The sequence below is a fragment of the Psittacula echo genome, assembly GCF_963264785.1.
Source record: "Psittacula echo genome assembly, chromosome: 8".
NCBI classification, from domain to species: domain Eukaryota; kingdom Metazoa; phylum Chordata; class Aves; order Psittaciformes; family Psittacidae; genus Psittacula; species Psittacula echo.
In genome coordinates this window covers 14,752,578-14,769,695 of record NC_137744.1, presented here as the reverse complement: position 1 = coordinate 14,769,695, position 17,118 = coordinate 14,752,578, and the positions used below count along the sequence as shown (strand labels likewise).

The 17,118-nt window shown below is 51.0% G+C and overlaps 1 protein-coding gene across 1 annotated transcript; it reads right to left on the bottom strand.

Annotated features, from left to right (window-relative positions):
- Positions 1–5,056: 5,056 nt before the first annotated feature.
- ATP1B4 (ATPase Na+/K+ transporting family member beta 4) lies at positions 5,057–11,709 on the bottom strand (the record flags this gene model as incomplete). Its single annotated transcript, XM_080624911.1, has 7 exons — positions 5,057–5,218; positions 6,520–6,615; positions 7,268–7,324; positions 7,516–7,712; positions 7,960–8,064; positions 8,895–9,023; positions 11,610–11,709. The coding sequence occupies 7 exons, from the start codon at positions 11,707–11,709 to the stop codon at positions 5,057–5,059; spliced, it is 846 nt and encodes a 281-aa protein (XP_080481037.1).
- Positions 11,710–17,118: the final 5,409 nt, after the last annotated feature.

Here is a 17,118-nt window from a genome sequence, read left to right as displayed (position 1 = left end):
TTTCAGTGTTTTACATTCAGTGCTTTCAGCATATGTATCTTGGCTGTCTCTTTGTCACTTGGTGTGCTGTCTGTTGGTTCTCTTTGTGTCCAGAAGCTGGAGAACATTGAAGGTTTGGGAAGTCCCTTGGACAAGGCAGTGACACACCAGTCTGTCTTTTTTTTGTTGTTATATTGCTGTTAACTCAAGTGTGATCAGCTGACGTGTGCTGTTTTGTGTACTGCTCACTAGAGGAGAAAGAAATTAAATATGTGAATGCAAATGATGTGTAATCCATACATGTAAAGGAATCAGTCTTTATCAACCCTTTACTCAATTTTTTTATTCAGCTGATTTACGTTATATGTATTGCTGTATCTAATCCAGTGTAAGGTCTCAAAAAGTGTCTGCTCCTTGCTTGCTGTGGTTTCTAATGCCTCGTTTCCTTTACTAATTTATTCTCCCTTGCCTTTTCTTTTGTTTTTCTTCTTTCTGCAGCTGAAGAATGCTTGGCTGATTCTGACCTGAACTTTCTTATTCCCATCGCAGTGGGCATGGCACTTGGCTTCCTTATCATTCTTGTCTTTATATCTTATCTCATTGGAAGAAGAAAAAGTCGTACTGGCTATCAGTCTGTATAATCTCTTAATTCTGCCTTTGTTGCCACCTTCCCTGCTCTTCTTCTTTTGCCAGACTCCCCGATCTGCCCCTTTAGAAAGAAGAAAAACAAATTAATTCATAGGTTTTTAATTAAAAAAAAACAAACCCATTTCACAACAGAAAAACATGCCATGGGCCTGAAGATGAGCTACAGAATTACTCGAAGCTACTGTATGACTTTGGAGAAAGTAAGTGTGCTGAGGACCATAGAATTGAGTAGGGTTGATGTGTGTGAGAATATGTGATTCTTCTGAGTAAAGAAGGCATCTACCAAACCTAATTTCTGTTGTTTAATCTTTTTATACAAGAAAATTTCTAGTTGCATACAGCTCATCTCAGATAGTGCTAAAGCTAAAACCATAATTGAAGGTGTGAATGCTATGTTGAAAGGGACTCTACACACTTTGGGAAATGAATACCAAGCTCTTAACAGACTTCTGGGGACTTGGCACATGGCTGTTGTCTTTTTTCATTAGCAGCTTGTTCTTGTGAGTGAGTCTGAATTTCCTATCCCTTCTGAACGTAAAGGCAGTACGTGACCTCACTAATAAACTAACAGAGTATGAGAAGAACATCTGATGGTTTTAGTAAATTAATTTGTTTAACATCAGTATGGAGAAGTAGACAGCTAATGTATGTTAAATAGCTTAGCACCAGCATGGTGTCTTTGTTGTCTTTATTCACCAAGATAAGGCTCAGTCCTGGAGAACTTGTGCTATTCAGCAAAGCCAACAGGCTGCTGAAGGGAATATGTCCTGTGCTGTTTTGTTTGTGTTTTCCCTTTGTTCTGAGCTCAATTGTGAAATCAGGCAGGAGGCTGGAATTTCACTGGCTGCAGTTTACCTTGGCTTTGATTCTGTGCGCATAAAAGAAACTACACTGCATTTCAGCAGTGGTTCATGTGAGGCTCAAGAGAATTTTAAGAACTCTCAAAGACTGACTAAGAACACAGATTGTTCAGTGATTTCTGCAGTGTCTTTGGACAGCTTTCATAGGTTAATAGGGGATCACTGAAAAGCTGTGATCCACGAATGCAGGTGAAGATAAAACCAGTCTGTTTTGATAGGATTAATCTGCTGTTACTGTCCTAATTATTGCTCTGTCACACAACGGTTGAATAGCGTAAGAGCACAAATTTCTACTATGAGGACTGCTGATCATAAAGCAGAAACTAAAATATACATTTAGTGAAGAAAGCGACTTCCAAAGAAGGAAGAGCATCATCTTGTTTGAAGATGCTTCCTTGTCATTAACGCTATAACTTTTATTTCTATGTTCCATATGTAAACCGTACCAAAGTAGAAGCTACTTGTTTGTGGTTGCGTTCTGCTTCATTCCTATCAGCTTCATGTTGATCAGATGAAAGGAGCCTCTTACTCTTGCTATGTCTTTAGTCCATCTTGGTAAAAGCCTTTTGCAGCCTGTAAACCCTGGTTTCCAACTGTGGGACAGCTCAAGAGCTGCCAGGTCTGCAAAGAGCTGACGACACACAGAGTTTCGGTCCTCTGCAGCAAGTGTTTGCTTAAGCTGCTTTAATATTTAATCTCTTTGTGTGTTAAGCCTCTATCTACGTGGTAGGGGAAGCACCTTCACATATTCACATGCACAAAGGAGACGGTCAACACTGATGTTTAAGTAACTTGCAATAGCTGTAATATTTAGGGAAGGGAGATTTCTAAAGAGTTATCTTTTGTGCTTGAGAAATACCTGTACGTTCAATCATCCCTGTCCTCACTGTGACCAAAGATAAGCTTTACCTGAATCTGACAAAACTGGTTTTTGTACCATAAAGGGGTTCTTGAACCAAGTTGTCTTTGGTTTTTTTAGGACTGCAAGTTAATGCTGCGGAGTTGGATTGTGTGCTTAGGGTTTGGTTGCCTTGGTCTTGTGTTGTACCTTTGCTCTCACAATACTCTGTTTCCCTGCCAGAGGGGTAAATGGTGAATTATTTTGAGACTGGCAAAGCTGAGTAACACCAGCTTGTCAGGGTGTGCTGCTTCCCTGCTGCCAGCAGATGGATTCCATCAATGGTTTCATGCTCAGATTGCAGATCCAAGTATTTTGCATCACTTTTGCTAGGTTATTTTAGTAAAATGTGGTAATTTCCTAGATGCACATATATATATATATATGTGTTTTATATATACGTACAAAGTATTATTTTGGGCTTCACTAGAAGTCAAAAATTGACTCAGCACTTTAAGGTTGTTGTAGCATGAGAAGTGATGTATGCAATTCTCCAACTCCCAAAATGACTGTACAAACATGCTGAAAGCTGACTACGTGTTTGGAAAATAAAGTTAACTACAGTGTTTGTATGGCTTTGTTTAAGTTAAGTAGACCTGCATGTCATTTCTGAGAGCTTTTCCAAGGGGATTGTCAGAGTGCCTGGATCTGGATGTTCATGGGGAAACAGAAACTTTTGTTTTCAAGCTGTTCACACATTTATAGCCAAATTAGTTGATCTTTCTTTGATTGGATCAAAGCATGGGTCCAGTGTCTGCTAAAGGACCAGCTGCTTCAAGAAACCTTCCAATAGGCAGGTAAGGCATAGATATGAATAGGATTTTGTCCTGTTGCTAGCTGGAGAGCTGTTTATTTCATGGTCTGAAGTATGAAGGATTCTACAGAAATATGAGTGTTTTTAAAGAACTAAAGCATTTGACACTAAGGGAAATGTTTGCGGGTTTAACTTATTCCCGACGCCAAAGGAACAGCTGCTACCCAGGCAGCACCTTCCTTGGCAGAAGCTGATTTGTGTTGGTCATAACATGCCCTTTCAGATAAGTTGTGCAGGCAGAATGATGGTGTTGCCCTAGCTCTAGCAGTGTCATCTGAATAACCACATCTGATCAAAATTAGTTCCTAAACTACCTCTGGTTTAGGTTTTTAACAGTTCTTACTAGTTTTTGCCCAACAGTTGTTTGTGATACTTAGCATATAGTAAGTCTTATTGTACTGGGCTCCTGAACTCTGGCCCTAGAAAGTTAATTAAGTGCCAAAATTCAAGGATCACATTATATACTGCCTTGAAATTCAGTCCCTAACTGGCCAGCACAGGATGCTGAAGTCACAAACTGCATCTCTTAACACCAGTGTTTTAAGAATGGTACCATAGAGTTAATTTTAATGGAGTCGCTTTATTTTTAATACAAAAATGACTTCTTAAGGGACTTATGTAGATCAGGAAACGATGGCAGATTGGGTACCTGGGCTAGGATGTAGGACAAACATACCATAATGCTCTTGTTCAGTCAGTAATTTTAGTAAGTGTGCTCTGCAACTAGTACATTATCCCAAGGTGTCCTGGCCTGCCGTGCTCTCATCGCTCCTAGCACATGAAGTGTAGTTCATCTGTTGGATGCGAAGGGTACACAGGCCAGGGAGGGTGAGGCTGCTCAGGTCAGCAGCGCTCCACTCTGACAGGGGCACATGTGCTTCACAGGTCTTTTGAGGGTGATCTGCTGATGACTTTGCTCTTACTCACATTGACCTCTTAACGATAAAACAACAGCATTTCCCTGTGGTCTTCCGCAGCATTGTAGCTGCAGACTCTCTGGAACAGGGAAGAACAAGCCTGAAATGTTTGGGGGCAGGGGTCTAACGTGTTTCACTGGCACTTCTTTGCCAAGGGAAGGAGGTGCCATCAACCTATGAATGAACCATGACAGAGAGAAGAGCTCCTTTCACTCATCCCTGCCTATAAACTTAATGAGGAGTCTTGGGGCAGAGAGAAGCACGGGGGTGAGGAGGAGGAGGAGGGAGAAGTGCTTTAATCTTCCCACTTCAGAAAGGAACAGTTAGAAAGGTTCAAGGGCAAATGATTTTCTAGATGACCTTTGCTCCAATACCTTGGGTGTGCTGAACAAGCTGTGTAAAATGCTCCAGTCAAGATGCTCCTGGTGCTCAGCGTCCTAGGGGACATTTTGAAATCTGTTGTTTTCCCTTTTTTAACCGTGTCTTTGCAGGCATAATCCAGAATTTTCACTCTTTATTATTTTAACAAGGATAGTCTATAATAAACTGTTCTCTTGGTAGCTGTTGCCTGAGAAATACACATAAAACTGTGGTGCAGTTTAAAATGTAGAGCCAGGAAAAATGCATTCCACAGGAGTCACCCATAAAAGACCTTATGAAAATAGTGTTCAGATACCAGAGGGGTTTTTTAATCAAAACCAGAATGCTTTTGCAGGTTGTCTGTCCAGATGACTTTTAATTTTTACTAGTAATGATTTACATCAGCTGGTGAAAAATGTGGTTCCACGTCCATTGCATCTCATTTGTTTTGTAACTACGAACAAAAATAAATTAACAAAAATCTCCATGTGCCTGTTCTTCCTAGAGAAAAAAATGCTGGCTTTATGCTTTAGAAAGGAAAAAGCCTCTGACTGACTTAAGTGCCCAGTGTTTGCAGTGGCTACTTTCCAATGCTCAGTGTGAAGATGATTCTGCCCAGGAAGCGGTCGCTGTTAAGGTCATTGATAATACCTTTCCCATTCAGACTGCACTGAATAGGGACCAAATAATTCCTCTTCACATCTGTAAAGTGCATAGCCACCAGTGGGGACGTATAGTTGACCTGAAACGAAGAGAGGTATAAGTGTCATTTTTGAGGGAGCAGAAAAGCAGGCAGTGCTTTCATGTGCAGTAAAAATCACTGGTAATGGGTTCATGGTTCCCAGGTGTCCAAGTGTGTTTGCCTGGTCCTCAGGATGCTGAAGCTGAGCCTTTCTGTGCCTCAGAGGGATGGGATCACATCAGAGTTTTGCACTGCACCATGCCTCTTGGGTTGATTGGCCAGGACAAGCATCACCAGATACAGGGACTCTCAAATACTTCCTGCTGTTCTGAAAACTGACCTGTGGCTTGTAGTAAGACATTTGTGGTGTTCCTCAGATCTGTGTGCTGGAAGGACATGCACACTGGGGCTGTTACTCATCCTCAGCCAGCAGCAGTCTGACAGGCTGAGAAAGTTGGGGCTGTTCAGCCTGGAGAAGAGAAGGATGCGTGGAGACCTTATAGCAGCCTTCCAGCATCAGAAGGGGGCCTGTAAGGATGCTGGGGAGGGACTCCTCATTAGGGACTGTAGTGATAGGACAAGGGGTAACGGGTTCAAACTTAAACAGGGGAAGTTTAGATTGGATATAAGGAAGAAATTCTTTACTGCTTGGGTGGTGAGGCACTGGAATGGGTTGCCCAGGGAGGTTGTGAATGCTCCATCCTTGGTGGTGTTCAAGGCCAGGTTGGATGAGGCCTTGGGTGGCATGGTTTAGTGTGGGGTGTCCCTGCCCATGGCAGGGGGGTTGGAACTGGATGATCTCAAGGTCCTTTCCAACCCTAACTATTCTGTGATTCTATGAACAGAAGTCTACTGCCTGCCTCGCCTTCCATTTCAGCTTTTGTTGTGAAGGTGCGTTACCTCCTATCACGATACAGCCCAGCGCAGACCAAAGCAGTGCTGGATGGCATGTTCAGAAATAGCCTCTGGTGTTGGACTGGTTTAAACCACCCAGCCTGAAGTGGTTTTGACATAGCTTTGACAGAAGCCCCATCATGTTCCTCTTCCGTCACTTAACCCCTGACTTCCCTAACGCCCTGGGAAATGCTGGTGTTGAGATCTTCTCTGGGAGTTAGCACAGTCTTAGTCTCCAGATGATAAACGTAGTCGTTCCCATTGCTGCCAAGGGGCAACCAGAATCCCCAAGGATTTTCCTCAGTTTGTCAGAGACAGAAATAGAGGGCTGTAATCCCAGTGCCCGCGGCCTCTGTCCTGCCTGCATCTGCCCAAAATAGCCAGAAAGCACATCTGTACCCTGTGCAGCAGCTCCTGCCCTCTTCTCACCAAGGAGACAAAACAAAGATGCCAGAGTCCTTACTTACATGAGTGAACTTGCCATAGTAGGGATAATACATGAGATCAAATGTCCCATTTCCAGGGTAGAAGTCCACAGCTCTGAGATCGCTCTCGTTGCCTTTCTGTGATTGGAAAAAAACCAAAAAGGGACACACATAGTACATGGGACACAGAATGCAGCTCCCTTCAGGATGGTGTGAAGGAGCTTTAATACTGAAACCTCTTGCAAATCCCTGTCAGGGCTCAGCTGCACTTGCCTCCATGCAGAGTTTGCTGTGAGAGCCAGCTGCTGCTGCAGTGAGTGGAGCATAACAGTGCTATGAAGACACAGGCAGGGTTACAGGATTTGTGCCTGTCAATCCCTCTTTGCACTTGTCTAGTTCTGTACCGCTCTCTGCCCGGGCAGTGGGAGCCCTTCCTTCACCCTATTGCTGGGAGCTTGTAGGGCACTCCCAGAACCAAGGGTCCTGCAGAGCAGTGGGGATGGATGTGAGCAGCTCCTGCCTCTGCCCCCTGAGCTCCAGGCTCTAGCTGGTACCCAGCACTCAGCGCTGCCCTCAGGGGCTGAGCAGGGCACTGCCGGTGAGCCTGGCTCTGGCAGCACTTGGAGGGCGAGGGTGGGAAGCAGGAGACTGGTGCGCTGCACCCAGAGGCATCGGCAGCGCTGGGTCCTGTGACTGAGGCTCAAACGGGGATGAATATTGGTGGGGTCCGTCAGAGGGAGACATTTGGCCTTCTATGCACCATGATCCCAAGCACAAATGAAAGCAGTACCTGCACTTTGCAGTCCACTCTCACGGGGACCCCAGCACCAGGGCGATAGCCTATGATCTGCAAAAACAAAAGACATCTGTGCTTGTATGAAACACAGTGATAAACATGCGCGGCCTCCCTTCTCCAGGGCTTAAGCTCTTGTACATGCCAGTCACATTACTCAGGGCAGGAGTTTTGTGCTCCTAGAAGCAGGGTCTGGCACCCCATGCACTGAAGGAAGGAATTAAGATAATGAGCTTTCTCTGTACCCGGTTCATCTTCAGCAGGATGCAGGGCTGGCCTTTAGAGTAGCCAAATGTTGGGTCCTCAATGCCAGAGCAGTTCCGCAGAAGCGAGCGTTTGAACTGACAGGCCTTCTTCTCCTCGCTTTCATTGCCCCCCTGGATGAAGTAATGTCCTGAGATGCACTCGATATTCTTCTCCTCTTGAACTTTATCATCATAAGCTGGTGGGGACCAAGACACTTGTTAACATTTCTCAAGACCTGCACATACCCACACTCTCAGAGTACATGCGCATGTCAAGGGAGTTAGAAAGTCCTACCCAGAAAGGCAAGGCTCCTGTGACCATTTCAAGAGCCTCTCTTTCTAGATTCATGAGATGCCCACAAGGAGATCCCTGCACTGTTGCGTGCCTGTGTGCACAGATGCAAACAACTTGCCAATATGACTCTGGGGTGACTAAGAGCTTACCTGCTAGGAAATGGTGCATGCTGTCCACGTAGGGCTGCCACGTGCTGGGCTGAGAGACATTGAAGGCAATGGTAAACCCATTCAAGTACGGTCTGATCATTACTCCTGGAGAAGGAGACAGATCCCGTTAGAGAATATGTAGGTGGACTTGGGGTGGACATGGTCTTGGGGTGCGTGTTGCTGGGGCTGGATGCACTGTGATTGGGCTCAGGGCTGGGCAAAGGATGAGAGTGGCAGCACCAGCTCACAAACCCTCTCCTAAACCAGCTGATCCCTTACATCCATTTCACACTCAGAGAGCACAAAATATCCCAGGAAATATGGGAGACTGGGAGGATCTCAGTAGCACTGCAGGAAAGTGATGGGCTTATGGACTTGGGTATGCACACAGGCGCTGAGGGGTCCAGGCTCCAGAGAGGGAGCAGGGTGAGAGGGCCTTGTGTTCCCCACCAACATGGGGAAACACAGGGAAACTGCTGCTTTTGACACAGGGAAAGCAGTTTTGAACGTTATCTTGCCAGGACTCCCCAGAATAATAATGCATAAAACCTTAATTTGCATTTTATTTTGAAGATCTGAGGTATAAAGGGGCAGCAGCTGAAATGAATGGACATCACCTATGGAATGACCAAACCTTTAAAACTGGAATTTCATTCTCATTTACCTTGAGAATAGTGACAACAATAATTTGCATAATGGGAATAACAGTGTCATTAGAATGAATGCTTCACATGGGGCTATTTAAGATGCCTGATCCTCTGCAGAGAACCTGCAGCACTGTCAGTGCCCTGAGGTAAGTGATGACACCCTGTGTTATGGAAGGCTGGTTGTCCATGGGAGCATAAAGCTCCAGCAGAGCTTTACCCACATCCCTGCCATGCCGTTCCAGTACATTGGTGCAGGGAGGTGGCTGAGGCTGGGCTGGGGGCATGTACCTGGTGGAGACACGCGGTCCCGGTATGTTGGTGTGTAGGGGCTCAGCGTGAGCAGCATCACGTACATGCAAAAGGCAAACATTCCCGCCAGGCATGTGTAGAAAACGAAGTAAAACAGCAAGATCAAGCCTGTGAAAGAGAGAGGGCACGTTGCTGTTAGCGCAACTGGAGCACATCCCACGGGGAGCGTCCCGCAGGGATGCACAGCCGTGCTCAGCACGGCATCCTCTGCAGCACCAAGTCCATCGTGGAGGTGGGAGCTCACAGTTCCCCTCCACACACAGACCCTGGCATGTCTGGATGCCTGACACGCTCCCTGCCCAGCCTCAGGGCTGGGGCAGTGGCTGCTTTGCTCTGAGCTCTTTTGCCTCACAGCCATTCCCAGAGCTGGGTCAGGATCAGGTCAGTGTGCCCACCTGCCTCAGCTCTCTCTGACAGACAGACTCAGTCTTGGCTCTTGCCCTTCCACCCGCTCTTGGCATGGTAACATGTACCCAGCGGCTTCCGCTTGTCTCCTGCCCTGATTCCTGTCACCTGCATAGCAGGGACACCAGTGCTGGGCATCGCTCAGGGGCTGTGGCACCGCTGGCTCTTTCATAGCCCTGACATCTCAGGAATGGGTTTGTTTTTCCTCTGGACCAGGCTGATGGCTGAGGATGTCTCAAGAGGCCACGGCCTATGAATAAAACCCAGCGGCTCAGAAAGCAACGTGAAGCCCTAACGCAAACATTTCCCAGGAGAAACGTGCCGGCAGCTCAGAGGAGCCCTGGGAACGCAGATGTGCTCTCCTGCCGTGCTTCTGCTGGGGCCGCGGTGCTGGGAACCACTGCGGGGCCATGTCCTGCTGTGGGCTGAGCTGGGGCAAAGGGAACCATCACTGCTGCTGGTGGCACAGCAGGGACAACGTCCAACCCTGCCACAACGATGCTGGGATGTTGCCTCTGCACTAGCCTGGCGGACCTGGAGTTGCTGCCGGTGACGAGCCACTGCTTGTTGGGACATGGTGCTGCTACCGTCCCTGTCTTAAGTTTCCTGCAATGCAGCAGGAAGCGTTGTCACCATCACAGCCAGGGGTGCAGCCTTTCCTAGGGGCTGCAGCCTCCAGTGCTGACCCTGTGGCCAGCCGGCTCCCTGCATTATGGCACTGCAAGTCTCCGGAGCCCCCTGTCCCTGGGGAACACCTTCATGGTCAGCGCAGCGGAGCAGCCCCAGGCTGGGCCAACTCCCTCCTCCTCACCTGTGAGATGAGAGCAGGAAAGTTCAGCTCCATTCACCTCCAAATGCTCTCACTTTAAAAGAAGATTGGATTTTCACAGTAGCTTCAAGGCCTCTGCCCTGCCCCCCTGCATGGGCATGTGAGCGCACACGTGTGTGCAGCCTCTGTATGTGTGTCCATAGGGCAGTGTGGCTGTATAGCACACCAGGATGCTCCCAGGCTGTGAATAAATAACTTTCAGCAACAGCCAGCTGGGGCCACATCCACTCCTCTTGCAGAGCTTTTCTTGGCACCTGGAAGAGCCAAACCCATGTCCCTAAGGACTCTCACCTGCGTACTGCTCCCGCACTCCAGTCTGCACCTTCCCATCCAGCAAGGGAGCAGCAAAACCCGGCTGCCCCCATGGCCAGCAAAGGGAACAGGGGAGCAAACATGGATTTCTGCCCCAGGCTCATGACTGCATGTTTTCAGACTCCTCTGGTGCTTTTGGGTCCTTTGTTTCTCCTGGCTGCCACCACAGGCTTTGCAGGACACTCAGAGCACTCAGCCAGGGCACAGGCAGGCTTTGGGGCTTGCGAGCTCATTGCCAGTGCCAGTCGACAAGGGCTGCAAAGGCTGAGCAGCAGCCCCTGATAATTTGCACTTACATCCATATGGATGTGCACATGATGCTAAGGGCTAAGATTTTCACTGCTGTGGGGGCTATGTGCTGTCAGGAGAACAGAGCTGCAAAGGTGGATGGCATCAGTGTGCTGTGGCACCTTGCTCTCAGTCTGAGCCTGCAGCAGAGCTCACCATGGGCTGCTCTTAATCTCCCAGGGCACCTCCAGGCTCAGTTATAGTTTCTGAAGGCCACACGGATATGGATCAAATACAGTGTCCAAAGCCCTCACTGTCATATCCCAGCCACCATCCCTAACAGCACCTATGGGCCCTGTTGCTGGCACCATGTCATGCCCTGGGAAGCTGCGAGGTGCCAGTGATGACTGGCCCTTCCCACCCCAGAGCACATGCAGGCACCGAGGGCTGCGTGGCCTCGCAGTGAGCACCCTCCCCACAACGCCTGCCCCGCGATTCTGGTGCTCTTCCCCCACCAATGCTGATGACTCCAAAGCCACCTCCCCACAGGTTTCTGACTTACACAGGCAGGAGCCAGGTTGCTGGCAGCAGCAGAGAGGCACATGGCTGTGACAGACTGACCTGCAGCCCCTGCGATCGCTCAGCCTCTTAGTTCCTTCCCAGTACATGGTCTGGGCAGCCCGAAATCTTTGCTTTCACATTCTCAGTCAACATTAACATCCAGACCAAGGGTAACTTTCCCAAGGTTTCTGCTCGTCCTCCTCACTAGTTCTTTATTGCACTGGTTAGAAACATCTACCCTGAAAATGTGGGACAGGGGTGGTCAGTCCAAGCTATCAAGGATGTTCACAGGCAAGTGCATCCATTGTGAAGCAGAAAAGGCAATGATCCCCAAAAGCGGGAGTTGAGTAAGGACCTACCCCAGCTCTTGGCTGTTCTCCCCAGGCATGTTTTCTCCTCTGGGTTCCACAGGAATATCTTCATCTCCCCAGCCAGGTCTGCCCAGGTTTTGCTCCCCATGTCTGCCTTGGTCTCGTTCTCTCTTCTGTCAGGAACCTGGACCTCCTCGAACTGCGTATTTTCCTGGAAGAGTTACAGGACACAACCCCCACATCCAAGCTGAACATCTCATTGGCCAAAAATAAATGCAAAAGCACTTAATAGCTGGAAATGTTTCAAATTTCCATTTTCCCATCATCACTCTTGAGTTAAAGAGGGGCAGATTTGGCTGCTGTAACCTTAAGATCGCTTAGATCCCAGCATCCATTTTTCCATGACACGTATGTCACTGCTGTCACACCGGGCACTGTCTCCTTGTCCTGGCATTTACAGAAACTCATCTTTTCTCACACTTCACCTGTGTGAACATGACCAAAGAAAACCTGTGATCTGGGGTTGTTCCCACGCTTCTGCAATGTCTCTGAGCTTAAGTGCACGTCTTCCGTGCTACCACAGATGACAGCGGGCGACATTATTTGAGGTCACCCAGCTTGTTTTTCTTGGCGTATAAGTGTTCGGCCTTTGGAGAAATCCCTGTGTTGTTATTCTTTAATTGCATTACGTTCCTTGGAAAAGCATCTTCCCAGGTGGTGAGAATTTGCATTTGCCTCGGTGGTGAAAACTCATTTGTACAGAGCTCAGGAACACAAATCTCTCTGTACCTGGGCCTGGCTAACAGTCTCTTGAGACAGGGCATGGCAGATGTCCCTAACCACCCCTGAACCTGGGCAGGCTCTGTGTCTCCAAAAGCAGGCAGTGAGGTGGGAGATGGTGCAGACCTCGCTTTGAGCTCAGGGCAGGGCTGGGAACAAGGGGCGATGCTGAGATCTGGGTGGGTTCATTACCTCCCTGTGCTGCAGGGTTCATCCTCTCCTGGCTGGGTCAGAAGCCACGCTCACCCGCCCTGGCCACATTTCCCCGAGGGCACCGTGCCTGCTGTGAGCCCCGCGGCAGCTGCACCGGCACCATCATCCCACGTCTGCACTAAGGGCCATGGAAACTCGCCAGCCAAGGGCACCTGCTGGAGCCAGGGCCGACAAGCAGGATATTCACACCCCAGGGGAGGCCAGGGGAGCCGGGAAGTGGCCGATGGCTTAGCAGAAAGTCTGGCTTGGGAACACCCTCAGTTCAGGGGGATTAAACTCTGCTCAGACACACAAATACTGGGAAACAGTGAGAATGGGGGGAAAGGACAGACTCCAAAGCCCGAATTCATGCCTTGGAGGGCCCGGTCAGACCCAGGGGGGCTGTAAACCATCACCATCATCCCACTGATTGCCCCCATTGGCCCTGGTTAAAGCCCCCGTGGGGCTCTGCTGGGAGCACGCCTGCGTCAGAGCCCTGCTGCCGCTGCCAGCACAGCAAAGGCAATGCCTGGCCCAGGTCCCACTCCCCGGGCTGGAGCCTGTCCTGAGCCAGCTCCTGCACGGCCACAGCCCTGCTCCATGCACAGCTGATGAAACCAGGGCATTTTGGAGTGGGGAAGCAGCAGCCCCAGCAGAAGTGGCCAGCAGGGAATGGGAGAGAAGTGCAGGAGCTGCCGGCTGCCAGGACACCGGCAGATGAGCAAAGGATGGAAGAAGAGGGGCAAGAGGGGTTCTCCTTCCTCCCACTCTTCTCCCCACTAAACTAAAGAGCTATGGGAAGCTGTTCTGGAAGCATTTGCTCAGACTCTCAGGGTAGCAGGGGCTGCTCAGAGGGACTCTGCACCGATGCTTAGTGCTGCTTTAGGAAAAGACCTTTGAATTTCATACCAGCTGCAGCTTGGAGGCAGTGAGGGCAGTGCATGGGCTGCATGCAGAGCCCTGGCCCAGAAACTGCTACCAAGAGCTGTTGCAGGGACATAGAGACAGCCACCCATGGGCTCTCACCCTGGGAACTCCATGGCTCTGCCCTGCAGAAGCCTTTTGCAAAGAGGAAAGTTTCCATGTCTCATCCAGCACTCAGTGAAGAGTCCCATTCTGGTAACTGGGAGAGATCACAGGGGCTCCAAGGGGCACGGGAAGGCTGAGGAGGTCCCAGTCTCTTTCCACAGGGAGGGAAGTCTGTGTGGAGCAGGTGGAAAGATGGGATGAGCCCACTGCCAGGTCCCTGGCAGAGGTCCCTACGCTGGGGAGCTAGGTTAGGTCTGGACTGCAACACCTCCAAAGTGTTTCACCTCTGCAATCCCGGACCAGAGGGGGTCTCAGAGTAGTCCCTTGCACTTGGAGAAGGGGCAGGAGGAGCAGCAGGGGCTGAGGCAGGAGCGGGCTGGGGCAGGAAGGGGGCACAGCCACAATGGAACTTCTCAGGACACTGTGCAGCCCCAGGCTGCTGCCTGCCTTTCATCTGGGGTGAACCCTGGGTGGCAAGGCAAAGCAAAGCTGGGGTTCATTCTTGTACGATCATGCTGTGCTGACGGTCAAGGGTGTCCTGGGGATGCCAAGGGCTTTCCCAGGACCAGGTCAGATCTCAATAGCAGGTTCCTCTTGCTGAAGGTCTGCAGAGGCTGGCCCATGGCAGATGTCCACAACCCTCCTAGACCCCCTCACTGCCCAGGACCACCAGCCAGCCCCCCTGCTGCCCCTTCCCCCCTCAGTACAAAGTGCTTACACTTTGCCTAAGGGATGAAGCAGCATTTCCTAGAGCAAAGTAGCTATATTTACCATCCACAAAGCAGGCCATTGACAGCAGCCCCCGCCTCGCCTCTCAGAGGGTGGCCAGCAGCCCCCAAAACACTCACCACCTGCCGGTGGGGGCTCCTGCGCTGGCCCTCCGTGCCCCCAGCGCTGCTGTTCCTGTCCATCCCTGGGTGGGAAACGCAGAGAAACGTGAGTGTTAGCACCGCTGGAGCGCAGGGCTGAGCACAGCAGCACCAGCCCCATCATGGGTGCCGTGTTGCCCCGGCTCACGGGCACCTGCAGGCACAGCCCCCTCCCCAGCACAGCTCCCCAGCCCCGCAGCTCCCCCCAGAAAGGCTGCACCAAGACCTTTGGCTGTCTGCAGTGAACTACACTGCTTTCCCTCCCTATGCTGCAGGACTTTGGCGTTAGGGAGCAGATCAAAAAATAACTTCCTTTCCTAAGCGGGGGGAGCTCAATGCAACAGGATCCTGCCCCGAGCCCCCTGGCATCTGGTGCCCTTTGCAGCACGCTCACAGCATCCTGACCTGTGCCCAAGCCCTCATCAATGCCAGCCAGCGCCCTACATGGGGAAGCGGGGCTCTCTGCCCCAGGGAGACTGTGTAGCTGTTAATAAACATTAGGAAATCTCTAGGGCTTTTGATGGCCACATGTGTCTGTCAATATGTGCTTGTCAGTCACGGCGGCGCTGTGGTTAATGCTTGCAAAATCGCTTTTGCAGTGAAGGAGCAGTGCGAGGGAACAGGTCTATATTTATCCCTTTGGACTGAGACAAGAGCTAGAAACACAGTATCGCTTCCCTGACGCGCCTGTAAGCGCCAGCCACAGCTACCAAGACAAAATCCAGAGGGACACCTTGCTGGGACACCCTGCAGACAGGGTATCAGGTTTTCCCACATTAAAGAATTACAGGCACAGGATGGTCATTAGTGGCACAGGGGTGCATGCTGAGTCCCGCTCCTGTCAGGGGCTGGCATGGTAGGAGTGCTGGGGAGAGCAGGGAATGGGGCACTGATGTCGGTACAGCCTTGCTAGAACACAGCGGTGTGATGGCAGCGTGTGAGGACTGCCTGTCCCTGGCTGTGCCCCGTGCAGCTCTCGAGGAACAGTGGGGCTTGTTTTACACCGTCTGTCCCAGCAGGAGCTCAGCATTATCCACCAGCTCATTCTCTAGGCACGTTTCCAATGGGGCCAGCGGCCCATCCTTTCACAGGAGAGCCAGGCCCCATTAATGAAGGGAAAAGGCTGCCTTGCCCCTTGCTGGGGCTTTGCCCAGGGGCAAGGGGACGTCTGTTCCCAGCTCCTGCAGGGCAGCAACGCGCTGTTCAAGCCAGCAAAGCACCATTTCTCCCTTTCCTCTCCTGAGCATGGCTGAAAGCCGCTTGCCGGCTGTGCTAATAAATGGGCGCCACGGGAAGGAAAGAGGTCTGGCAGCAGCCCCGGTCTGCGCCGAGTTGGCCAGGGCTGCCGCACGCCTGCGGCTGGGCATGCAGGCAGGGCTGGCTTGGCACCGGTGCCTGCCCGCAGCCAGGCCCGCGGCAGGATGGGTGCAGGAAGCCGTGCTCACAGCCAGGCTGGGCCAGGGATGGAGACATGCCTGCCCAAGGCTCGGGAGCTGGGATGGGGCACAGGGAGTGAACACGGCCTGGGCCATCACGGGGCAGCAGCAGCTCCCCAGAAGCACACACACCCCATGGCAGTGGGGGTGACCAAGCAGGAGGGGACCAGTGCCAGTTCCACACAGGCAGTGATTGCAGGGCTCCTCTAGTTCATCTGAGGTAAATAACCACTGTTTTCTCTGGAGGTGACGTATTCTTTGCCATTAATTGATCTGGGCATTTGTAACTTGCCTCTTGCACTACTGTCAGTGCACACTTTCTTTTCTCTTGGGAGAAGCTGGCAATCAGCCTCTTGTCCAATAAAAGTGTGGGGGTTTTTAAAGCAGAGATAGGATTCATTTCTTTTAACTTGAAAAAATATGCTTTGGCTTGAAATAATTACATGATTTGCACTTAGCACCTCTCAGCCCAGGGCATTAAAGTGACTTACAAGCAATTATGAAGCCTGCTGAGAAGATGTTTTTATCCCCATTTTACAGACACAATATGGAAAACAAGAGGTTGAGGGCCTGCCCTGGCCAGGGATGCAGGGAGTTTGCAGGTGTCCTGGAAGTTCTGCCGCCATGGGACGGGGCACAGGCAGCAACAGGCATCACCACCAGAGCAGGGATCACAGAGCCGTGTCGGTGGCTACCTGCGACTGCCACCAGCACCGCAGGGATAAGGAGGGACTCGGGAAGGATGGGGCACAGAGAGGTGCCAGGGAGGTGTTTAGGGAAGGACAGCGGCCTGGAGCGGCGGGGCTGGAGGGGGCCTGGGAGCTGCTGGGGTGCAAAGAAGAAAGATGGGGAGAGGGCGGGGAGGCCCCGGCCGGGCTGCGGAGGGGGTCCGTGATCGGGAACATCCTGAGATGTGGCAGGACCTCTACCCCTCTCTCAGAAAACACCCTCTGGGGCGCATCTCTCCGCTGGTTTCCAGAGGAACGGGACGGGCGCGCAGTGCTTTGGGAGGAAGGGTACGGATCCAGGGTCCTTGCCAGTGATATCCGCAGCCGGGCCGTACGTACGGTACAGTACAGTGCGGTACGGTACACACAGTAGGTACGGTACGGCACGGTACGGGGCGGGGCGTTCCGGCCCCGCAGCTCCCTCCGCTGCCGCCCCAGCGCGCAGGCGCGGCGGAGCCGGTGCCGGGGCTCTGTCCGCCGCCGTGGCCCGTTGGGCTGCGGCGGGGAGTAGCGGTAGCAGCAG